This window comes from Mchenga conophoros, linkage group LG18 (assembly GCF_057382185.1).
Source record: "Mchenga conophoros isolate Kocher_MC1m ecotype Shallow Benthic linkage group LG18, M_conophoros_male_GT1.1, whole genome shotgun sequence".
Taxonomy (NCBI): Eukaryota; Metazoa; Chordata; class Actinopteri; order Cichliformes; family Cichlidae; genus Mchenga; species Mchenga conophoros.
Genome location: NC_140543.1, coordinates 8,921,608 through 8,947,516, shown reverse-complemented (window position 1 = coordinate 8,947,516; position 25,909 = coordinate 8,921,608). Strand labels below are relative to the sequence as shown.

The 25,909-nt window shown below is 39.5% G+C and overlaps 1 protein-coding gene across 3 annotated transcripts in view; it reads right to left on the bottom strand.

Moving 5' to 3' along the window:
• LOC146553161 (contactin-associated protein-like 4) overlaps nucleotides 1-25,909 on the bottom strand; it is a 137,909-nt gene that overhangs the window by 31,017 nt on the left and 80,983 nt on the right. For 2 of the 3 annotated variants that reach the window (XM_085253519.1, XM_085253521.1), the window contains exons 8-16: nucleotides 25,108-25,375; nucleotides 23,638-23,787; nucleotides 23,174-23,345; nucleotides 10,370-10,476; nucleotides 7,989-8,108; nucleotides 4,217-4,417; nucleotides 2,707-2,869; nucleotides 1,167-1,294; nucleotides 296-466 (exon numbers count right to left, since the gene is read on the bottom strand). In XM_085253519.1, coding sequence (XP_085109645.1) covers nucleotides 296-466; nucleotides 1,167-1,294; nucleotides 2,707-2,869; nucleotides 4,217-4,417; nucleotides 7,989-8,108; nucleotides 10,370-10,476; nucleotides 23,174-23,345; nucleotides 23,638-23,787; nucleotides 25,108-25,375 — 1,480 coding nt within the window. The remainder of the gene's footprint in view (nucleotides 1-295; nucleotides 467-1,166; nucleotides 1,295-2,706; nucleotides 2,870-4,216; nucleotides 4,418-7,988; nucleotides 8,109-10,369; nucleotides 10,477-23,173; nucleotides 23,346-23,637; nucleotides 23,788-25,107; nucleotides 25,376-25,909) is intronic. The other variant, XM_085253520.1, reaches the window with a different exon arrangement.

Genomic DNA, 25,909 nt, shown 5'->3' with positions numbered 1-25,909 from the left:
AATCAGTCTTTTGATGAAAAAACTAAACGAGAATGAAGAGTTCAATGTTGTCACCCTCTTCTGTAGGACCCACAGACTATTTCAAACACTTTGCTCCTAACACAGAAAAATAACGAGGACACGAGCATTTGGTAAGATCCACAAATAGAAATAAAAGATTTAGAACTATGGCACGCAAATATTTTGATACATAAAAATAAAAACTTGTGCTTTCATACTGTAAAAAAAAAAAGAAAACTCCACTCCTTTTATCTGTTGATTTGGACTCTGTGTTTAGCCTCCAGCTCTTACTCACAGCTCAGTTCAATCCGGATGAAGTCTTTGATGCCCAGGTTTTCCAGAAATACACCGGAGGAGGCCATGGTTTTAAACAGGAAGGAGATATCTGCGCTCAGCTCTCCGTGGAAAGTAGGAAAGTGGAGGTACGATGTCTCCTTGTCGAAAAACGCAGCATTCCAAAAATTCCCTAAAACAATATATAAATAAACAAAAGTCACCTTCAGCATTCAGAAGTCACATCAAAAGAAACAAACCAACCTGTTAAACTATCTTAAGCTAATTGTAAATCTCACATTTGAACTGGAACATGTAATTTAAGAACACCAGAGAACATTTTAATAGTGCAAAGAGAGAATGATGTTCAATTTCACTGCACTGTTATTGAAACAATACTTAAACTGAGTTTGACATCATATAAAGGTAAAAGAATGTGAGTTAACACAGTTATCACTAAGCTTTTCTGTAACATGCTCCAGCTTAATCCTAAACCATGGACAGTATCTCCCATCTAGACTAGCTTTGCATGATCCATGATTAAAAATAAGCTCTGTAGAATGCAGCCCCTCAGTACATCCTCCTTATTTACCCGAAACAACCTGATTAGCTCCCTACCTTTAAGCCATCTTTCTTCAGACTGGCTGGCCCTCATAAAAAGACCTTATCTTTTGAAATGTTGGCCATGTTTAATTTTAGTATCCGCCAAGTAAGCGGTGCTTAACAAATTTATCAGATCACCTGATAAGGTTTATGGCACAGCTGCCCTAAATTAAACAATCTCTTCAATCGAAATGATTGATGATAAAATGAGAGAATAAAGACAAAGTAATATGAGTTTTCATAAATTAAATGTAGGTAAATGGGTAACCAAAACCCATAGGGGGTCTTACGATCGCCGTGACACTGCAGTGGTCCCACCCTGTACACAGCCTCTGATCCTGGCCTCTGTATGTCACCCAACACCAGAGACCTGACAGGTAGGCTCTCCTTATGGGTGAGCAGGCCTGAGTCTTCAGTCCTGGAGAAAAAAAATGCATATGAACAAAACATGAGGGGCAAAGTAGAAAAATCAGGATTAATGTAATAGAAAAGGTGTGAAGACAATAAACAAATACAGGATGACAAACCGTAATCTACATTCACTTAGTATTTATTTATAGATTTATTGGTTTGTGTGTTTTAATGTTACATCTCTCTTGCAATAAGATTACATGATGTGACGGTCTGACGCAAACATTGCAGAGTGTAGGTGCAATCTCTTGGGGACCTATTTATTTCAAAACCAATTTATAGCCCTCCTGCCAGTCAAAACTTTATCCTTGGCAGTTATCCTAACAGCTAGCCCCAAATGAAGAAATCCCCTGTCCATTTATGCTCACATTTTGCTTCCTGCACTTTGGATAATCTGCTGGTTATCCTGCTTCCTCTAGAAATTTGAGTAAAGAAATACATCTGGGACTCAGAGTGGAAAAGCAAAGACAGCACTTTGGGAATCTGATGAAATATTGAGGGGCAGAAGTAACAGCTCCGGTCGGTAAAAATAGAGTTAGATTTGCACAAACAGCTTGGACTGGGAAATGATGGAAGGAAGTGAAGCATGGCAGGATTGGTTACAACAGGAGGAAAGGTTAGAGCCGTTTTTGTTTCTTCCTCTGCTCCATTTATCCCAGCTGATTTAGTGTTTGCTAAACCACCAAAGTTACAAGTCAGGCGGGGCAAGTCAATCATGTTTCATATCCTAAATAAGAGGTTAAAGTTGGAGACATGCACTGTGTGTGTATTTCCTGTAATTACTTACTTCAGCCAAGCTGTCTTTGACTTTTTTCATTTTCACCACTCATCTTGTTGCAGACAGAATGCTTTATGGCTGCTTTTCAGTTGTCAATGGACCTTTTTTTCCTCCACTAATTTTTAACCACATATATTCACCAGGAGCAGAAACAGATGTTTCTTTTTGGCGAATAAAGAGTTGTTACTTTTTTAAATCAGTTTTCTATTTTCTAATAAAATAATTTCTGTAAAATTTTTACTGTCATTTAAAATAAATGAACAATTTTTGTTGCATTTGACAGATCTAAGCACACTCAACTGCTTTGCCCATTAAAAAGGAAGTAGACTGATATGAGCTATTGTCTGACGTAGAAGGGCACTCTAAGAGAAGAGGGTGGCCTCTGTATTTTTTGTAAACAAATGCATATACAGTATCATGGTCTTTTGTTATTCTCTTGGATTTATTTGTGTTTTTCATTTTTCCTGTGTAATTATTACACAGTGCTTACTGGACCGTGGAATAAGGCCTGGCATCACTGATATTCACTTCTTTTTTTTTTTTTTTTTTTTTGATGATATTCACTTCACATTAGCTAAAAATGACAGCTCATAGTAGATGCATATGTAGAGAAAAATGTGTGTATTCATTAAGGTCAGTACCACTCCATGCGGTCAGCATCACAGTTGCAGTAGTGTTGTAGATCGACACAGTCGCCCTGCAGACCGCAGGCACACTGCTGGCTGCCCGGTTGAGCTCCACCCCAATAAGTCTGAACTCGACCTGCACCCGGTCCACCGAACCACCAGCTGAGTGGAGAGCCCTCTGAAACACAAATGTACACCAAAACCAACGTGAACAACTTCTGATAAGTCATCTTCATAAATCCGAGTTTTATCTTGAGGGGATATTGTGCTATGAAAAGCTGAAGCTGCAAATATTTAAATTTCCTAAATGTGTGCAACCTAAATTACAGTCAGACATGCAGTAACCTATACATTAGTAGTAGAAACCTGCCAAGTAAAGTCTAAAATGAGAAAAAAATACAGCAAAAGTGAAATCACCTAATCTAAATTGTGTGTTTTCTGTGTGCTTGAGGTCATTAAACTTGTCTAATATGCGTGTAATACAAAAAAACTGTATTCATTTCTTTTAAAAAAAATACATCTTATTAAGACTTCTCTCCACTATACCGTGTACATAAATACTACCTAGATAAGCTTGCTCACTGTCGCTCTCACATCACGTACTGCTCTTATCTTGCAATGCTGATGTAGAGAGTGACCTTTTTATTGTAAGTCACTTACAACAAAACTTTTAACTAAATGCCAGAGGGACATAACACAACACCACCACTCACTTAATTCTTGCAGTTCTCTTTCCTCATTTCATGCCCCGTTTTCCCTGAACAGTGTTTTCTAGCTAGATGTCTTCCCTGCCCCCAGACAGGCGATGGACAGAGGATTATAAATGCATAATGAGTACCAAAGGAGCTAATACTAAGCACGCAGTGCTCCACTGCACTTTTTCTCTGTATGCTGCTTGGTTACCAAAAGGATTAAAGATAAATGTTGGCTGACAAACATGAATGGTTTCCAGTTAGATATAAAGGGTGTTCTTTGTAGTTTAGCTCAGTCTAAATGGCTGTGTTTGGGTCAATTAAAGAGTTGCAGGACCGTGAAAAAACATCGAAAAGAAAAACGCAGACAAAATAATTGGGCTTAATTCTCGAATCTAAAAGAAGGAGACATGTAAACACAATCCATTAGTCTGACTCACTGGTAAACAGGAAGAAAATCCTGATGCTGATTAAGTTTGCAGCAATGAGCATAGCAATCATTTTGTTTTCTCTAGTGGAGCGGGGAAGACGTGTGGAGCCGCGGGGTGTTTGATTGCTTTCTTGAGAGCTTTGTTTTTGTACAAAATGATATATGCCTCTTATAACTTAAAAAAAATGATTCAGTGAGTCACTGCTTGAATATTTTACTATCCAAAAGATGATTATTTACTTTGCTGTCATTTTCTGTGAGTAAATCATTTTTTGCTCTTGGTGGTAAACAAATCTAAAAAGGCAAAGTCAGCACACGTTCACATTTTTGTACTTCTTCTCGTTTCATCAGCTGAGCAGTTGCATTGCTTTTGGGTTTGTTTTCTTTTAAACAGGGGTCTCACCTGGGGTGTTGAGGAGACGGGACATTTTGCAGTGATAAGACAGTTCCTGTTCACAGTGCTCCGACTGCTTAATAACGGCCAACAGCTGCTCTTCCTCAGACGAGTAGTCAAAGTGGATTGAATACTGGTTTACGCCTGTAAATGGTCGGAGTCTGGTCAGTTCTGTGTTGTTGTGCTGGATCACCATCCATGTGTTCTCCTCTGCAGACAGAGATATGCAGGCATGATTGATGCCAATTACACCACAAGGTGAAAGAGAATTAAAATAAAGGAAACTTTTTCCTCCATTTCTTCTCCTCTTTTAGGTTCAAAGAGTGGCTTTTTTAAAACAAGCTTTATTTAACCAAGGTAATCCAAAAGACATAAACAACAGGGACACAGTATGAATCAAAAAAGAACAAGCTGAGGTCGGGCACAGTAGAAACACCAGGTTAACAAGGCGTAGCTTAAAATAATTAAGTTGATAACAAATAAGAAAAAAATAAGGAAGTAACTAAATGGAGAATCACAGAGACGAGATGAAAAAAGGCACTAGACTAAAGCACAAAGAAACTTTCTCACAAAGAAAGTAACAAAAGTCTAGAAACAGTACAAAAACCAAAACCATCCTTCATCCGCTTTATCCGGGGCCGGGTCGCGGGGGCAGCAGCCTAAGCAGAGAAGCCCAGACCTCCCTCTCCCCAGCCACCTCCTCCAGCTTATCCGGGGGAACACCAAGGCGTTCCCAGGCCAGCCGAGAGATATAATCTCTCCAGCGTGTCCTGGGTCTGCCCCGGGGCCTCCTCCCAGTGGGACATGCCCGGAACACCTCACCCAATAGGTGCCCAGGAGGCATCCTTGTCAGATGCCCGAACCACCTCAGCTGGCTCCTTCTGATGTGGAGGAGCAGCGGCTCTACTCTGAGCCCCTCCCGGATGGCTAAACTTCTCACCCTATCTCTAAGGGAGAGGCCAGTCACCCTTCGGAGGAAGCTCATTTCCGCCGCTTGTATCCGCAATCTCGCTCTTTCAGTCACTACCCACAGCTCGTGGCCATAGGTGAGGGTAGGGACGTAGATCGACCGGTAAATTAAGAGCTTTGCTTTTACACTCAGCTCCCTCTTCACCATATATCTACAGGGAGTGCAGAATTATTAGGCAAATGAGTATTTTGTCCACATCATCCTCTTCATGCATGTTGTCTTACTCCAAGCTGTATAGGCTCGAAAGCTTACTACCAATTAAGCATATTAGGTGATGTGCATCTCTGTAATGAGAAGGGCTGTGGTCTAATGACATCAACACCCTATATCAGGTGTGCATAATTATTAGGCAACGTCCTTTCCTTTGGCAAAATGGGTCAAAAGAAGGACTTGACAGGCTCAGAAAAGTCAAAAATAGTGAGATATCTTGCAGAGGGATGCAGCAGTCTCAAAATTGCAAAGCTTCTGAAGCGTGATCATCGAACAATCAAGCGTTTCATTCAAAATAGTCAACAGGGTCGCAAGAAGCGTGTGGAAAAACCAAGGCGCAAAATAACTGCCCATGAACTGAGAAAAGTCAAGCGTGCAGCTGCCAAGATGCCACTTGCCACCAGTTTGGCCATATTTCAGAGCTGCAACATCACTGGAGTGCCCAAAAGCACAAGGTGTGCAATACTCAGAGACATGGCCAAGGTAAGAAAGGCTGAAAGACGACCACCACTGAACAAGACACACAAGCTGAAACGTCAAGACTGGGCCAAGAAATATCTCAAGACTGATTTTTCTAAGGTTTTATGGACTGATGAAATGAGAGTGAGTCTTGATGGGCCAGATGGATGGGCCCGTGGCTGGATTGGTAAAGGGCAGAGAGCTCCAGTCCGACTCAGACGCCAGCAAGGTGGAGGTGGAGTACTGGTTTGGGCTGGTATCATCAAAGATGAGCTTGTGGGGCCTTTTCGGGTTGAGGATGGAGTCAAGCTCAACTCCCAGTCCTACTGCCAGTTTCTGGAAGACACCTTCTTCAAGCAGTGGTACAGGAAGAAGTCTGCATCCTTCAAGAAAAACATGATTTTCATGCAGGACAATGCTCCATCACACGCGTCCACAGCGTGGCTGGCAGGAAAGGGTATAAAAGAAGAAAAACTAATGACATGGCCTCCTTGTTCACCTGATCTGAACCCCATTGAGAACCTGTGGTCCATCATCAAATGTGAGATTTACAAGGAGGGAAAACAGTACACCTCTCTGAACAGTGTCTGGGAGGCTGTGGTTGCTGCTGCACGCAATGTTGATGGTGAACAGATCAAAACACTGACAGAATCCATGGATGGCAGGCTTTTGAGTGTCCTTGCAAAGAAAGGTGGCTATATTGGTCGCTGATTTGTTTTTGTTTTGTTTTTGAATGTCAGAAATGTATATTTGTGAATGTGGAGATGTTATATTGGTTTCACTGGTAAAAATAAATAATTGAAATGGGTATATATTTGTTTTTTGTTAACCTCTGGGGGGGTCCTAGAAAAATGCATACACTATTGGGCTTAGAGCCACAAATCGACCACGCCATGAAAAGTGCCATAAAATATCTATATATTAATATTTTTTTCCACTTTAAATTAGCCAATCTTTTAGACCTACTTCTCCTTGAAATATTCATATCAAGTTTTAATTACATTTCGCGGATTTTAACCCTTTATATCCCGGTTTCGTCACATGGCCGCACTGTTTTTTTAGCCCCAAAAAACAAAGAAATCAAATATTTCCCAAAAGATACAATTCCAAGGCCCGGACTCCCGAGTACCACCAACATTCGGAAGATGGCCCATTATTTGGTTGTAATGACCGTGGAATGGGAAATAGCGTTTATAATGGGTTTCAATGGGGCACAAATCGACCACTAGGACCAATAGTGTAAGTTTATCTGTAGCTCAGCCACTGAAGCTAATTTAAGGGAGTCAGACTGGAATTTTGAAATATATGTAACCAGACTTTTTTTTGGAAAAGTTGGCTATATTCCGTTCAACACAGTGCAAATGGCGTGTATACGAACAATGAAAAATGGCACAAATCGACCCAAGACCACCCAGAGGTTAAGTTGCCTAATAATTATGCACAGTAATAGTCACCTGCACACACAGATATCCCCCTAAAATAGCTAAAACTAAAAAACTAAAAACTACTTCCAAACACATTCAGCTTTGATATTAATGCGTTTTTTGGGTTCATTGAGAACATGGTTGTTGTTCAATAATAAAATTATTCCTCAAAAATACAACTTGCCTAATAATTCTGCACTCCCTGTATATATCTCACACTAGGAACTGCAGTCAGTGTCTGTTACGAGGAATCCCAGCCCCACTGAAAGCCAAAACCCCACTCACGGCACTTGAGTCTGACTTCTCAAATGCTAATATAGATGAATGTGAACATCTATTCTAGCTTGGCTGTTTGCCGTATATGTTTGTAATGTTCAGTTTCCACCTTCTTCTACACTAAAAATCACTAAATAAGTTTTTCTGTAAAATAAAAAGCATGGAATTAAATTAAAGTTATTTAAACAATAGATGGATAGAGAAGAGTCTAGGAGTCTAGACAGAAAAAGTGCTGATAGAGACTGACTGGAATATCTATATAATAATGAACAAGAAAAAGTTCTGTAGTATCATAACAGAAATAATACAAACATCAGAAAAAAGGCAAGGGGGTGCATAAGGTGCATTAAAAACAGTTGAGTGTCATTATTTATGTGCAATTATGTAAATGTTAATACAAGCAAATGTTGACTGATGATGGTAGTAAGTGTGGTTGTGTCACCTGTCATGTTGCAGTAGACCAGCTGCGGTTTGATTGGTCCGCTGCCGTCCACGTCGATATAAAAATGTCCCGATGTGTTGCCATTGTGTTTGTATGCCTCACAGGACTGTTCATACACAGCTGGAAGGAAAATAATGAGATCAACAACGTCAACATGCTGGCCCATGGGAGCTGCCAGGGGATGGAGATCAAAACTATGGAGGATTTGTTCTGGGGTTCTGCTTCATACGTACGTATTGCCACTGAATCAATGTCATATGATCAGAGTGAAGAAAATAATCAGAGGTTCTCATGAACTAAAGTTATATCCAGCCGGAGACGATGGTAATGACTAGTGGGAATACACAGTGAATAAATAAACTTCTGCTCCGTCTCCTTCTTTTTATGCTTGAGCCCATAAAGCAACACCCATATCTAAACACTTCACCTGTTTATCTCTTTTCCTCAACTCAAAGAAAATACTTTTATTTATCAGGATTAAAAAAGGCTTTCACAAAAATCTCTTTACAAGTCTTGAGGCTCTAACTTGAGATAACTGACACAGAACTAGAAGCAGGGACCACCTTATGTACATAAATGTATGTATTGATTCAGTATTTGGCAGTGTAGCATCATCGCCCTCTTTCCTTTTAATCATGCACCATGAAAAAGTGAGAAGTTTCCTGGACAGGCATCCCAGGAAGCTCTTAAATCTAAAACGCCGCTTAGTTGTCCAAAGAAAAACTCTTTGTTCTGTCACAAGTACCAATTTGCATCACCACCACCAACAAAGGGAAAAATCCATGTCACTGTAATTGTAGCACCCTCAGAATCACGAGTTTTGTAAACACTGGAGCTGGAGCTACCAGCTCGACAGGTCATTCGATGCTGCTTTAAAACCCCTCACGTGAACGATGGGGAGCAAGATGAGACTATTATGTAGATGAAAGCAGCACAACACACTATTAAGGGTGATCTGTCTTTCAATAAATAATACTGTCATAAAACAATAAAAAGGGAAGAAAAATGAACTGCCTGCAAGTTTTAAGTTATTATACTGTAAGTCATCCCGTTACATTATGTACAAGGTAATTAATTATCGGAATTAAAGTTCTTTTTCTCTTACAATTTTTCTTCCAGCTTAATTTAATTAAAGCAAAGTTTCATCTGTCAAAACTATCGCACTGTCTTTTCATTAATATGAAAAATGCTTTTGGTTTTGACGAAATGGGAGTTTAATTATGCCACGTCAAGGCGGCGTTAACGGGGTTGTCACATTTGTGATTTGTGACAACTTGATTTTTTTTACTTTGTCTTCTGTTTGTTGTTTTTTTGTTTTATTTCAAACATGTAAATATATAATAATAAATCACCTTCCATATTTTACACAATCAAAGAGTCCAAAACATTAGGACATTTTGCTTAATAACTAGTTTAACACTAGCCTAAAAGGATGTGCTTCACGTCTCAGACTGAAAGTTTGGACCTTGTTTTTCACCTTTGGCCAAGACTCCCACAAATTGTATTACATGATAAGGTATAGGTAATGCAACAAGATGAAAGGAAACTAAAACAGTGTCGGATTAGGAACAGGTAAAAAAAAAAAGTGGTTATGATGGATAAAAGCATTAATCACATTTGTTCAGTCTCAAGGATGCACACACTCACGTCTTCTGATGAGTAACATGTATTTTTGAATAACTTTATTTAGAAAAGCAAAAGACTCATTTTAGAAGGTGAAAACTATGCATCAAGTCAGAAGTTCACAGTGCGATTAAAAACTAAAAGGATATGTACAGTAGCGAAGCATAAATATGATGACTAAATCCTGAAGCCATGTTTACTTTTAATAGGTTTATTGGTTTCTTATGGTTATTATCTGTTGAGGTGAATTAAACACAAAGAAAGCAGGGAAGCTAGTTAAATTCCTCAGCAGGGGAGTACTGGATGGCACCGGGTAGAGTGGTTACTATTGCCAAAGGTCCCACGTGTCCTTTTTCTTGTGTGTCCATGTTCTCCTTGTGCCTGTGAGTTCTCTGATTGTATTCCTTCCACAGCATACAAAACATGCTCATTAGGTTAACTGGTGATTCTAAGTTGACTGCAGGCATGAATGTATGCATTTTTATGTATTTTATTCATGCAACAGACTAGCAGCCTGTTGCTGGGACAGGATCCTGGATAGGTTTTCCCTATCCATCTATACATGGATGGCATACTGGAGTATGGTTTTCAGGACAAGCTATAAGTGAGACCTTTGTCTCATACATAGATTTACCCGAGATACAGTTTTGAATCAAAAATGAATGCTGTAAAATAAAGATTTATACAGCTATTCTTTTAAATTTTACAAATTCTATTTGTGGCTGTTATGACTTAAATCTGCTTGAAAGGTGACTCACAGCTGTGGCAGGTCGCTCCACTGTAGCCACTGTCAGAGCAGTTGCAGTGAAAGACAGTCCAGGACTGACTGCAGGGACCGCCGTGTTCACAAGGACTGGGAGAACACCTGAAACACACCGAGGGAGAGAAAAGTCGAGAAGATTATGAAATGGCACCCTGCTGGATGTTTGTGTGGGAGACAGTTGAACGTCTCTAAGGTCACAAAGCAAAAAAAAAAAAAAAATGTATACATTGTTATATATATACATACATACTGTGACAGCAGATTTGAAAACATCCATTTGTTTTTTGGCAGCTTGAACACTAGGAACCAATTTTAACTGCTAAAAACCTTTCAAATGGGACAAAAGCAGTTGATGCCAAAACATACCTTTCATCTGTTATTGTCAAGCGCATCTTTTATGTTTTAGCCGAGTCACTTATTGTACAATGAGCGAGCAGACTCGAGCTATTTATGAACACTTTGACGGGAAAACCGACTGCCAGGATCAACTCTTTGACCTTTTGGAATTACTTAATGGTGCAGATGATACTAGATAATTATGATTGGCCAAAATGCTTTCAAATGCTTTCATGCATCACGTCTGACACAGTGGTCAGCAGCACAGGAGCACCACAGGGAACTGTGCTGTCCCCTCTTCTCTTCACCCTGTACACCTCTGACTTCTGCTACAACTCTGAATTATGCCATATTCAGAAGTTTGCAGATGACACGGCCATCATGGGGTGTATCTGGGATGATCAGGAAGAGGAGTACAGAAGTCTGGTGAGGAACTTTGTCGCATGGAGTCACACAAACCACCTGCAACTCAACACCTCAAAGACTAAGGAACTGGTTGTGGACTTCGGGAGGTCCAGAGAAGGTCCACTGCCGGTTCAGATAGAGGGGGAGGAGGTGGAGGTGGTCAACAAGTACAAGTACCTCGGGCTGTGGGTGGACAACAAACTGGACTGGTCATGCAACACAGAGCACCTGTATAAAAAAGCCCAAAGCCGACTGTACTTCCTCAGGAGGCTGAGGTCTTTTAACATCTGCAGGAAGCTCCTGAGGATGTTTTACCAGTCGGTGGTTGCTGGAGTACTTTTCTATGCTGTGGTGTGCTGGGGGAGCAGCACAGCAAAGAAGGACTCATCCAGGCTGGAGAAACTGATCAGGAGGGCTAGCTCTGTGGTCGGCATGAAGCTGGACACTCTGGTGACAGTGGCAGAGAAAAGGACATTAAAGAAACTGATGGACATTATGAACAATGCTGGGCATCCTCTGCACACGGCCATAAACAATCAGAAGAGTCTGTTCAGTGACAGGTTGCTTCTCCCCAAGACAAGAACTAACAGACTTAAAAACTCCTTTGTTCCACACGCCATCAGACTGTTTAACTCCTCTCTGGAGGGGAGAGGGAGGGGAAACAGGAGGACAAAGGAGGGGGGAACAACTAAGCTGTAGTGCCTCTTCACCTCACTGTACAATACCTTGTGCAATACTTTTTGTAAATAGTCAACAGTGCAATAGACTCAATACTTGAAATGTGCAATTCACTTGTATTTTTATTTTTTATTCCTATTTATTCTATTTATCCCCTTTGTATATTTTATTTATATTGTCTCTGTATTTATATATGTGTGTGTGTGTGTATATATATATATATATATATATATAACAATTCTGTAACTGTAACTTCGGTCGTTGCTGTGCTTTTTGGAAGTCGAATTTCCCAGAGGAACCCACCCGAGGGATTAATAAAGTTCTATCTTATCTTATCTTATCTTATCTTATCAAACTCTCAGTATACTCAGTGTACTCTCAAAGCACTTGAAATTATTTTCACAATGACTCTGTTATATAAAGCTCTTTTGTTAAATGGACAGAAAGCATTTCAAATGTTTACTCATACATGTCACTCACTTCATGGTCAAATGTGTGTAGGAGGGTCAGGAAAAAAATGCAGAAAATATTTCACTTCGAATATTTGCAGGAGGTTCTATTTTCAATTTGGGTAACTTATTGTGGGAGGCTGATGAAGTGGGGGAAAAATAATCCGGTGTACAACATCTTTTGTAACATTGCGAAACAATTCAGCTGAAAGCTCATTTAGTAAAAGACAAAATATAATTTCTTTGCTTTTCACATACTTTCCTTCTGAGAGAAAGCATGCGCAACTGAGTTTAATATTTCTTTCCATAGGTTACAACTGGTTTTATAGGAACTGACAGTTATATAGACCTTTTCTAGTAACATATAACAATCAAAGCACTTTACCCTTCAAGCTATATTCACCAATTAACACATCCTTGTATGCATCAGTGCAATTTGGGGTGCAGTGTTTTGACTGAGGATAGTATGCATGCAGGATGGATGAGCCAGGAGTCAACTCTCTCTCTGACCTTCCAATTAGAAGAAAACAAGCTCTATCTCTTGAGCCATAACTGCCAAAAATCCTTTAATTCAATCTGCATCCTGAATTTTGCAAAAATAAGTCAAGGCTGGGAAAACATTTCCTCCCAAAAAGTCAAAAAGCAGATACTTTTCTTTCAGACAGATTTTTGTGATTTGGTTACTAAACATGTGTTGACAAGACTATAGTAAGTCCAGCGATGCAGACACTATACTGCTATACTGTGGTAAAGAGGTAATCATTAAGGCATAGCTGGCCCATACACATTCCTTCCCTTACCTACAGTATGGCCACAACTTTGGGTGGAACAAATAAGCTCACAGTGTCAGGGGTTCGTGTAGTCTGATCCTTAGGATCCGAATACATGCTGCATTACATTAAATGGAGCCAAATGAGGTGGTTTGAGCATTTAACTAGGATCCCTTTTGGATGCATCTTTGCTGAAGAGTTTCACAGCTGGCTTGAGAAACACCTTAGTGTTCTTCTGGAGGAAATGTAGGTGGTAGCTGGAGAGAGGTGAGTGCTGCCCACAGAAATGACTTTGGACAGAGGGTGATTGTACAAGTGTGTGCATACATACATGCATACACTTGCTATTTTTTTTTTTTTACACAAATAATAAAAGAAACCCCAAAATAAATATTGTAACTACATAAAATCTCAATTGTCCCAAGGGATTCAACTCCACCATCTTGAACTGCAGCTGTTAATGTGCATATGTGAGCTCAGCACCATCTGAGGCAGCTTCTGGTTGGAGGGGCCCTCCAGGTTGCAGCAGATCTACAGAGCAGAGCAAGCAAGCATACCTGTGTGAGGTGGGTGTGAGAAATGCTAACAAATTTTGTTTAAAAAAAATTTAAGCATAAAAACAACAAAATGAAAAAGAAAAAAAGTGTTCAGCCTTTAAAAGAAAGATAAATAACCAAGCCTGGTCAGGTCTTTAATGTTTTGCTTTATCGTGCTTTTGCTGTGGCTGCTCCAAAGTTGTGGAAAGATCTGCGCTTGCACGTTAGACAGGCCTCTTCTCTTTCTGAGTTTAAAACTCTTCTTAAAACATATTTATTCGCTGAAGCCTTTGTTTAAGGGGGTTGACTCAATTTTGTTTTAACATGTTTTATTTTAGTTTAGTTATTTATTTTATTTTTATTTTTACTTTGCTTATGCTATTTCCATATGTACAGCACTTGTGAACTCTGGTTTTATGTTAAAGTGCTTTATAAATAACGATGGTATGGTATGGTATGTGGATTTGCACAATTATAATAATTGCACAAATCACTCAAAAGGAAAAATATTCTCTCAGTTGTGTTAGTTTTTTCTTTTTTTCCTAATAAACACTCAGCTCCACTCTGACTGGGATAATATATAAAGACATCACGTACACAAATTTGAGTAGAACAAATAAGCTCTCAGGGGTCAGGGGTCCATGTATGCAACAATATAGATAGAATGACAGAAATGTTGGAACAAGGGGCGGGTTTTTCATATAACTAAAGACATGTAGATGCAGATTTCTGCATACTGCCATTTTGTCTTGGAAATTTTTGTTAATGAAGTTTATTTTTGAAGATGTGGGATTAAACATGATGATCATGAAGGTGGTGACAGAGATGAAGACTTAGATGAAATGGAAAAAGTACAGGAAGAAAGAAAGCACAATTTAACTTCTACCCTTCCTAACTGAAATATCCCAAGCATCATTTGGCACTCTTCAAAGAACAGAAAAAGAATGCAGACACAAAACATCCTCTACTCCCCCAGTGCACACAGGCACATGCCTGCCCTGCACATATATTATGACATAACAGCCTCTGGCAAACACTTTCTACACTGAAATGCACTGTCACAGACAGATAATTGCAGATAGATGACCAACAAAGTTGTCTACAGACTGCAAACAACCTTATATAAAACACTTCCATCCTCTGCATTCATACTTAGCCCTAAGGCATTCAGGGATTGTCTTTACTCAGTAAATCAGGGTCCAGGAGCCCACTACCTCACAGAGCCTCGTGAGCCACATGACCATTTTAACATACCAAAACCAAACTCCACAGAGATTCCCATCTTTTCTCAGACTGTGTTTTTATTGGCGGTCAATAAAAACTTTAAAATGTGTTTCAACCAATTCTTGTTTTTAGTCTGGCCCAAAATATGTTTTGCCAGTACTCAGTAAAATGCCTATTTACTAAAGACAGGGATTATTTTTCACTCAATCCAAGTATTTTCACTTATAATGAGGAAAAGAAGAATTTACTGAAAACCCTTTGTCTTTTGTGGCCTCAGAATCTCATCTCTGCTTTTTGTGGATGATGTGATTCTGTTGGCTTCATCAGCTGGTGACCTCTAGTATGCACTGAAGCAGTTCACAGCTGAGTGTGAAGCGGCAGGTATAAGAGGTATCTCCAAGTATCTCTGAGTCTGAGGCCTTGGTTCTCAGCCTGAAAAGGGTGGAGTGCCCACTCTGGGACAGGGATGAGTTGCCCTCATTGAAGAAAGATATTGGGAGCAGGGCATTTACAGACAGATTGGGCTGCATATCCAGTGATGCCAATGCTGTACTGGTCTGTTGTGATGAACAGAAAGCTGAGCATAAAAGCAAAGCTGTCATTTTACCAGTCCATGTCCTTACCCTCACCTCACCTGGTCATGACGTCTGTGTAGTGACTGAAAAAATAAGACTGTGGAAACAAGAAATTAACTTTCTCTAAAGGCCTCTCCCTTAGAGATTGGGTGAGAACTTCAGTCACACATGTGGGACTTGGAGTAAAGCCCCTACTCCTCCACATTCAAACGGAGCCAGCTGAGCTGATTCTGGCACCTGGCTAGAATGCCTCCTGGATGCCTCCTGGGTGAGGTGCTCCAGGCATGTCCCACCGGGAGGAGGCCCCAGGGTGGACCCAGGACACATGGCAGAGATTGCTTCTTCTGGCTGGCCTGAGAACGCTTTGGTGTTCTCCCGGATGAGCTGGAGAGGGAGGTTTGGGCTTCTCTGTTCAGGCTGCTGCCCCCATGACCATGTAAGAAAACGATTAATGTATACACAGCAAATCGCTCTAATATACAATATTTTCCACAATATTAAAAATACTTAGAGGAGAAGTTTACAGTATATTGATCATTTCATTGCAAAGCTAACACTCCCTGGTTTCACTATAACTATCATCACTATGATAATGAAACACACAAGTGCCCTGAAGAAGCACACCATATCTCCTTTCTTATGTGTTAAGCTGAAATTAGCTGGCAGCTCTGGTTTAAAAAAGGTCTTCAGTTGATGTTGAGCTCTTTATGGGCTTTCGTTCCTTTGTACTATTAATAAAGCACTTCCTCACACCTTCCTTAAAATAGTATTATTAGCCACAGCAAACAGCTTTGCTGCTGGCAGAGCTGTTTGCTTTTGACACCAAAACGCACACACATACAATAACACAAAGAGTATACAGTAATAACCTGCTCTGAAGTATGACCACCACATTAAAGCCGTGTTGCCGAGTCCATTTTCCACCTGACTTTACAGTACGATATATCCCACGAGGCCAAAATTCAATCAGCAGGATTACAGTGAGGGAACATATGGTTGATTATTTTCTCCTGTCTTTATTGGAAAACAGATTTTGTTTATAGTTTTGTTCCAGTGAGCAGTCAGATCTGTGGAAGAACTGTATTCTACTGAATAATAATGATAATAATAACAATAATACAGGAACAGCACAACATTTAATTAAAATCATCCAAGCAGACGCTCCTTATCTGGCAAGGGTGTGTGGTTTGTACAATATTTGTGGGTAAGCTTTACATTCAGTTCACTGTATTTGCAGGAGGAGTGTTTGTGCTTCTGTGTGTGTGAGCGTGTGTGTGTTTGTTCCTGTTCCCTAGAGGCTTTTATAATTGTTGTAATTGTCTCATTAATTGTACTGCTATTTGGTGTGCCAACAAAACAATAAATGAGTGGTTCTGCTTTCCCTCCTTCCCTCCCTCATCTGAGTCTCTCCTCCTCCGAGGCCCCAACTCTGAATCTAAACTGTCACTGATGACATAAAGCACATGCTTGCACGTAATTGTATCATCTTTCCATCAATTATTGAAAATATGTATCATGAGGTGCAAAATAGCTCTCGGTTCAGTTCTTTTCAGTTTAACTCAAAGTTGCATTAGCCTCGTAATAGGTAATAAATATTCTGATTCTGGTAGTTCATCTCAGCGCTGCAGAAATTTATGGCATCTTTTAGCTCATTATTCTTCCTTAATGTTAGTTCATTCTCAGTGTTCTCATCAGCATTGTTTTAATTACAAGCAGCTTAAACTGAATGGAAATTATCTGTTTTTATTGCTCCCATTCATATTGAACTCAAAGGAAAATTTCAACATATCTTAGGAAATCAAAGGATATCTTATTGTTGTGTACCCACAATAAGATATCCTAGATAGCATGTGAAACTGGTTAACAGGTAATGTTAACATGCAAATTATTTGCTAATTTCAATTTTGGGGCCATTTTCTTGGAGTCAGTGTCAGAAGCTTTTACATCTTCCCTGAGATGATGCAAATGACATGTAGTTCATGTAACTCGACATTTTTACCCGCACTGCATTAATTGCATGGCTCAAGCAAGGATCAATAAACTAAAAGTGGGAAGAAAGCCAGAAACAACCTATTCTGGACAGAAGAACAATAATGCATTCCATAACCGATGGCGTTAACAGCATGCTAATTTCAAATGTAAAAATTCACTTATAGGTACACTACTGAATTTTAATCTCTAAACAGTTTTATATGTAATATAGTTCACTAAAAACAGCTTTAGGCGTGACCTTGATTAAAAAAGAACTTTTTCACATGAGGAGTTTCTGTAAAGTAGATATTATCGCTGGGGTGTCATAATTGACTGGTTAGATGGATCTAATAATGGATGTGTACTGGATGTGCTATCAGCAAGCTGTTGGTCATATATTGAACTTGATTGGTCCACTGCCTAAATTAGTTTAAAGCTCAAGAAAAAAAATTATATTGGCAAGGAAAAAAAATGTCACAGCACCTATTTTACATCACTGGTTTCCACCGATCATTTCCTCTTAATAACTGTGTGAGTGTGAGTGCTTGCTTGGGTTTGCTTGTATGACTTCTGAATAGAGATGGCACGATACCACTTTTTTATGTCCGATACCGATACCGATATCATAAATTTGGATATCTGCCGATACCGATATGAATCCGATATAGTGTTTTTTAATCAACAAAACTGTTTTTTAAAATATCTTGCTGCATTTTGCAAGTCTGCAAGTTCATACTCCAGTTTAAAACAACAACTACACTAAAGCTATTCTGTTATACCTGTATGCAAAAAAAAAATATTTCATAGTTCAGCAATACTGATCAATCTAATAAACTTAAACCTACACCATCCTCCCTATTCTGGTATTTTAAAGAGTACTTAGCGTAAATATTAAGCAACCTAACTAATAGGGTTCCAACTCCCAGCAACAAAAATAAATAAATAAAAAATAGGGAACCACCCCTCACGCTCCACCTCATGATGCTTAATCGACGTAATCAACCTTAATTTGATGCAGTGTGAAAAAAAAATGCACAGAAATCAATTATTTTTCAAGAAATATTAAATAGATTCAACATCTTTCTTCAACAAAATTGCAGACTGCACAGATGGTACCTTCCCAAAGGAAAAAGTACTATAGCTTACTAGGGTATATATATTAGACTTAATAGTCACTATATACAGTAATTGACTTCTATTCATTTTACATCAAATTAAAACTTTGTGTGTCAGATAATTATTTATTAAAAGCTCGACATTTTAAATGAGAATAAGAAAGAAAAGTATGTCTTTGTGCCCCCTTTTCCCTGTTAATGCCCTATCGGCCCCCCTGGCTAAACTTTGCTAGATCCGCCCCTGCACAGTTACCAGCGTCAGCTGTAGAAAAAGATCCTCGAGTAGAAAGTAATATTAAATAAATTCTAACAACAGCTGATCAAGCTTAAACGTGCTGCTGTTGTTCAGCCGCTGGTTTCCTCTTTCTGGTGCAAAGTGGGCCAAAAACAAACCAGAGAGACGGACTCGCGACAGAAAAGCTGATCAGCTGATCATTAAGCAGTTTCATGATTGAAGTAGCAGCCGGAGAGCGAGAGGCAGTCGCTCGTTAAGCTTAACGCAGGAATGCTTTACAAACATTCAGAGATGGACTTACACACTTGCTTTACTTCTCTCGGGGATAACTTTGTCGGAGATGAAATGCCGGGTTGCTAGCGAAGCTCCACATGCTATCCAGACCACGACAGGTCTGGCATGCCACAGCCGCTCTATCACGTGACCACACTGCTCCGACGTGCTAACCTGAGGTGAGTTACGGCGTGTTGCAAGTTTTGTGAGGTGCTTTCGAGATATTTAATGGATCGGATTACATTTTTTATTTTTCTCCGATATCCGATCCAGTAATTTAGGTCAGTATCGGACCGATACCGATACGTAATATCGGATCGGTCCATCTCTACTTCTGAATGGAGAAATGTCTCTTTCTAAGCAATAAAAAACAATAAAAATATTAAAAATATATCTAAAAAACAGTCTTCCACACCATTGTGTTTCTTATTTGACACAACATGACTGGAAACTTTTTTTTTTTAGCTTTCCGTCTACGTAATCTATAATTATAATATAAATATTAGGGGTGCAACGATATTCGTATCGATATTGAACCGTTCGATACAGTGCTTTCGGTTCGGTACGCATATGTATCGAACAATACAAAATTTGTAATTTATTTTATCAACTTTCCTTCTGACTATGCTGTCTGTGTTGGGCGCTCAGTGAATCTGCGTTTGACTACTCCGCCTAGGGTCGACAGTGCAGCCTAGGCGGAGTAGTCGAACGCAGATTCACTGAGCGCTCAACACAGACAGCATCGTCAGAAGGAAGAGCGCAGGGCAAGCTAGCAAGACAGAAGTTAAGCTCTCCTTGCAACATGGACCTCCCCCACCCTCATTCAGATCTGGCGTTTGGAATTATTTTGGTTTTCATGTGACGTATGACCCTGAAGGTAAGCAGTCATGGACTAAAGTAAAACAGTATGTTGGATGTGCCATGCAATGCTTAATTACATGGGTGGGAACTAGTGTGTTAGCGCAGTTAGCTCGTTAACGTGTTGGCCGTCTAGCCCCATGCACGGGCGATCGGCGGTAGCTCGTTAATGGAGATTTGCCGTGTTGTGGCGTTAAGGTCATTTCAACGAGATTAACCTGAAAGCACTAGTGGGAACACAACGAATATGACTGCACATTTACGCCGACATCATCCTAGTGCAAAGACAAGTGGAAGCAGAAAAAAAACAAGCAAGCATGCTACTAACTTTAGCCGAGTCATTTAGACAGCTGTTTAATATGCTGCTGAGAATATAGCCCAGAAGAAGCGGATAGTATAGCTTTTATTTTGGAAAGAGACATTTCTCTGTAATAAACTCTCTTTTCCAAAGATGAGTGATTCCTCAATCAGATACAGGGCTCGCAATATCGCTAGCCCGACGTCCCGGAGCTAGCGATTTTTTTCAGTCGGGGTACCAAAATCTATCTCTGCCCTGCCCGTCGGGCTATTGTAGGAAGGAAAAATATATGTCAATGCTTTTGCATTCTTTCAGAAATGTAGCTGGGTAATTATGTCATTGGCATTGGTGAGCCACTGTCAATATGTGACATATTGAAATCGCGTTTGAATTTGCGCTTGTTTTTTTGCTTTCACTTTGCAATCGCGCGAACTGTGTATAGAGAGCGACAGCACTGATCTGTGAGTGATGATAATTTGCGCACCAATTCCTCTGACATCGTCTTATTAATTGTTAGCTTACTATGCAAACATGACAAGTGAAATCTCCCGCAGCTTAAACATGTGAGAGGTTGATCGCGCAGAGAATCGCTGAGCTTATGTGAGTACGTGTGTAAAAGCAGCAGGATTTATATTTGACTACGATGACCTGGATGACTGAGAACCTTCACAGACAGATATATATTTTAGTTCTGCTGAGCCAAATAAGACAGGTCAGGGTGAAGAAGTGACAGCCAAAGAAAAGCTTACCACAAAACGGAGAAGTTATGACAAATCAGACTATAAGGCAAAAAGAAAGTGCAGCTTTATGGTTTCATGGACAAAAGAATTTCTGTGGCTGCAATATGACGAGCTAAATAACCAGGGCTGCACATAAGTGGTCCGCAGGTGCGCATTCGCTGTCAAAATAAAAAACACGCACAAGGGTTAGGGTTAAATTTAAAAACTGTACTTTTGAGTTAAAATATATATTTACTGGTGGTGGTCAGAGGGCCCGGTGGCGCCAGTGTCCGGCAGCCTCGCCTCTGTCAGTGCGCCCCAGGGTGGCTGTGGCTACAATGTAGCTTGCCATCACCAGTGTGTGAATGTGTGCGTGAATGGGTGGATGACTGGATATGTAAAGCGCTTTGGGGTCCTTAGGGACTAGAAAAGCGCTATATAAATACAGGCCATTTACCATTTACCATTTATAATTTTAATAAATGACAAATTAAAAAGGCATGAACATTTTTTTTGTATCGAAAAAATATCGAACCGTGACACCAAAGTATCGAACCGAACCGTGAATTTTGTGTATCGTTGCACCCCTAATAAATATATGATTTTAGCAAGCCCCCTTTTTTTAATAAGAAATTGCTTATTATGTTTCGTGACAACAGCTGCAACCCTGCTAAATGCCATCACATTCTTATTATGCTGTATGAAGTAAATGCCTTAAATTGTTTGCCTTTTATATATTGCATTACTTGCACTAAACTATTATAACTGTTTGCGTTTTCAGCAGATGACACCTGTTGTCACTAGGATGGCCAAGTGATTTAGGTATCGCACTGTTATGAACGTTTCTTCTTGTGGCTCTCGGTCTCACGCCTGGTACAGTAAAGGCCATAAACTAAAGTTCCACTTGATAAATGGTCCTGTCACGTTACTGTAATAGAGAGTTCTGCTTGACAAAGCATGTATGAAGTTCAGTGGGGGCTTTTTTTCAATTAAATTATAAAGAGATGAAACAAGTGGTCTTACAACCTCTGGCAAAATTACAGAATCACCACATGTGGAAGATGTTCATTTAGATTTTTTACTTTGAAGGAAATAAACTAATGACATAGCTGATCATCTATGTATGTCTATGTATGTATGCCTATATATATATATATATATATATATATATATATATATATATATATATATATATATATATATATGCATGCATTAAATGCTATATTGGTATAGATGCTTTTTGGGTGCAGATATAAATCAAATCAACATGCAATCAATTAGGCCTTGTTTACATAGCACTTCTCAGACAAATCAGATGCTATTGAAAGAGCTTTTCAAGTGATTAGGATGCCCTCCTACAACAGTCATGTTTCTGATTCATGTTTTAGATTACATCAGGCTTATAACTGTCCACTTTTCTTCTTAGAGAAGTGAACATATCATGCATTAACAAAACACACAATTCTTTGTGCAATCTGTCTTGGCATTTATTTAATCTCAGTGTTGCTCAGTTGCTCCTACATTCCAACCAAACACTGGCCCAGTCCCATCTCCACCTAAAGTCTAATCACTAAGGCCTAATCACTTAATCCTCACAGACTTAACTGACTCAAGAAGCAATTGACATAAGACCTTGAGGGTTCAAATCACACCTCTGGTATAAGTACAAAATCTCATGCTCATACTTATATATGGTATAGAAAACATAATGTGTTCCTAAGATTTAAATAGGCCAGTGGTACCCATATTATAGTAATACAGATTCCAATTCTTTGAGCCTATCTCAGCTAAACAAACTGCTAAGGAAAAGGTTTGAGTCAGTCTTAGTATTTTTTCTTCTAATCATGCAAGTATGTAAGTACATAATACTTTGAAGTGGAATTTAAAAGAACAATGTGTCATGCCACATTGGTTGTAAAAAAAAAAAAAGGGGGAGACAGTATTATGTTTTTAAAATACATTTTTACCAAACTACTAAAACTTTCCATGGTTGGCTTTTACCTGATATTCTTGCCAGGAAAGTGGTTATGAAGGCAACACAGTTAAGATGCAATGGACAACAATCTTTGTGGGGTAAAATCAGACAGAATTATTTTGAAATAGAACATTTTGGTCCCTATTCCTACCAGAAAATGTCACTGTCAGCACTGCAATTTTGGACAGCTTGCAATTTGTACACCAAAGCTTCACGATGATTTATTCTATGAATAACTGCTGCACTTGTAACAGACTGCACTCTGACATAAATATTTCCAGATTATCATTTTTCATATCTCTGCTAAATATCAGAGGGCTGCGTCAGAGCTAAGAGAAAACACTAATGTGCCTTAACAAAAGCAGAGTTTTTGAAAACTGACCTGTCAATGATTCCACAAATGTCAATCTGCAGGTTGCTGTAGTTTCCAAGTTGCTTTTCCTGCACCTTAATCAGGTCCAGGTTTTGATTGTCCACAGTAAACAAACGCATGCAGCCCTGGAAGACACTAAACAGGTTTCTGCACTTCTGACTGCCATCTTCAACAGGACAACCTGAACAGAAGAGAATCACAGCAGATGGCAAGAGTTAATAAAATAAAAATGCACCAAAAAACAAATACAACAGATTTGTAGAGATGAACTGAGATGTGTATTGTATGTGGAAAACCCCCCTAAAACATTGCTGTATTGTGATGCAAACTGTGACTGTAACTGACTAACTAATGCACTGTGGACAGAGAATTCTATATATTTTTTGGTTTATTACAAAGTTTCTACATTTTATGCTCACTGATGCTTGAGTGGGTATAATTGCATGGAATGACACAGCTGAACTGTGTCTTACCGCCGAAGAAGAGGTGACTTTCTACAGTGACAGGAAACGATGGGCTGGCTTGAGAGCTGTCTCTTTCCTCTTTATCCACTGTGATGGTTAGACGACCTTGTCTGGAATTCAGCTGCACTGAATGCCACTGACCGTCATTCAGAGAAGCACCTGGAAAGCAAACATCCATTAACACACCGCTGAAAATAAAATCTTTCCCGTGTGCCATGGTTGCACATCGAGCCATTAAAACCTTCGACAGATGTTGGGAACACTTTTTTCCCCCACATGGAAACCAAGCGTGGGTAGCAATGACCAAATTATATATCCTATCATACACCGTCTACTACACAAATACACCTAATTTAGATATATACCACTTTTCTTCTTGGAAACAGCTTGTAAATCATTTCTTTTTATAAAACATAATGTTATAAACTGATTGTTTCCTTGCTCATCACTTCACATGTGCCACAGAGGGGAAGGGCCGTATCTAACACATTGATTGCAGCAAGTGAGCTTCCCACTTCCTACATCCTCTGAGTGATCGACTTGTATCAAGTACAGACGGCACTGTGCCAGCCCTGTGGATCTGTATGTTATTAGGAGTTAAGGGAATAAATCAATATCTCATTATCTCCACTGTTTTCCTTACTTGCACTTCTTTGCTCAAGAAGACATCCTAATCATCCTACAATGCCATTTGCTGTTTGTAACATTGCTGAGTGACCAGAGGTTTAAAAATTAGGACAATGCAGAGCATAAATATTACATCTAAACATTTCAAAGCATGAAATGCAAAAATATTTGTCAGAAAAAGATTGGCTTATGTTTCTACATGAACTGAGATGATCTTTTTTCTCCATGTGCCATTAATAGGTCAGGCTGTTGAAGGATACTTTTGTCTGTCTTAATTGCTTTTCCAAAACCTAAATTAAAACAGCAAACATTTGTATATCAACACTGACGTCTGATCAATGCGACTCACCTTCTGTTCACATTGTTTCCTTTTTCCCTGTAACTTGTTTTGTGTGACTAGTAATGAACAAGATAAATACAGCTAAGCAGTGTCTGGAGACGTTCTGCTACAGTTGTGTCCTTGTGTTGATCACACTGCACATTTGTCACTGTAACCCTAGAAACTACATGCCAGCCATGCATCGCCCACTGATCACAATTACCTACCATTGTTACAGGATATAACAAAATAAATAAATAAATCAGTGTGAAAAACAATGATTGTTATATTTATTGTGCTAGAACTGGGTAGGGATTATTATTCTTCAAGGTATCTGGTCATTTCATGTCTTTTTACTGATATGAAGTTTAAGTCTAAATACTTGAAATTAGATGGACAGAAGTCATAGCTCACTGCTCTTCAAAGTGCAGTGAGTGTGGAAAAATAATGATTTGACATTCGTGTGATCGGTTCTAGCAACTTTACAGTTGATCTGTGGATCTGAAGGTGCTTGGGATTTGCTTTAGACTGACCTGCACTGAGCTCCAGCAGCGCCCTGCCGCTTTTATGGATCTGTAGTTGGAGTCTGGCCTCACTCAGGTACAACCAGGCCACGCCTCCTTGTTGAGGGAGTTCAAAACTAAGCAGAAGCCCCTTCTTATTCCAAGTCCTGAACTGAAAGCCTATAGATACGCCCCCTGATGAAGACATTGTAGTCCCCGGTAACTGAAGGAAGCTCTCAGGCCCAGTGAACGTCACCGCAACAGAAACTGGCTCAGCACACGAAAAGGTGACATTGCCCTGAGAGGGAAACACGCAGAGTGGAGAGAAAGAGGAGGTGTGACAGAAAAAAAGATACTATAGAGATAAAACAACATAAAACATGAATATTAATCAGCTACAGAGGGCGTGCTGATCTGACCTCATGTCTCCGTGATCTCATCAGCAAGTCTCCTTAAAGAGGACATTGGTATTACCATAATGATAACAGCAGAGCTTAGGATAAGATTAGAAAAGCAAATTCTAAAATGCCAAAGTCACCTAGTGTGGAGGTAAAAGAGATTTTAAAAAATGGAAATAAAATGAAGAGAGCATAGAGCATGGCCAGTACTGCAATATCTGACATCTCTGTTACAGTCCATTGTTTTGAGTAGTGGTAATGACGCGGGGTTCACCGCTAAAGCTGCGGCAGTAATTTATTATAGTCCTGACTCTCTGCTGGGAATTTCAGTCTGCTATCTTTACAATGCTCTGGAAACACAGATGACATCTAAAAGCCCTTTGTGGTGCAGTTAAAGTGATGTACAATTATTCATGTTGGAGTGGGCTTTGCTG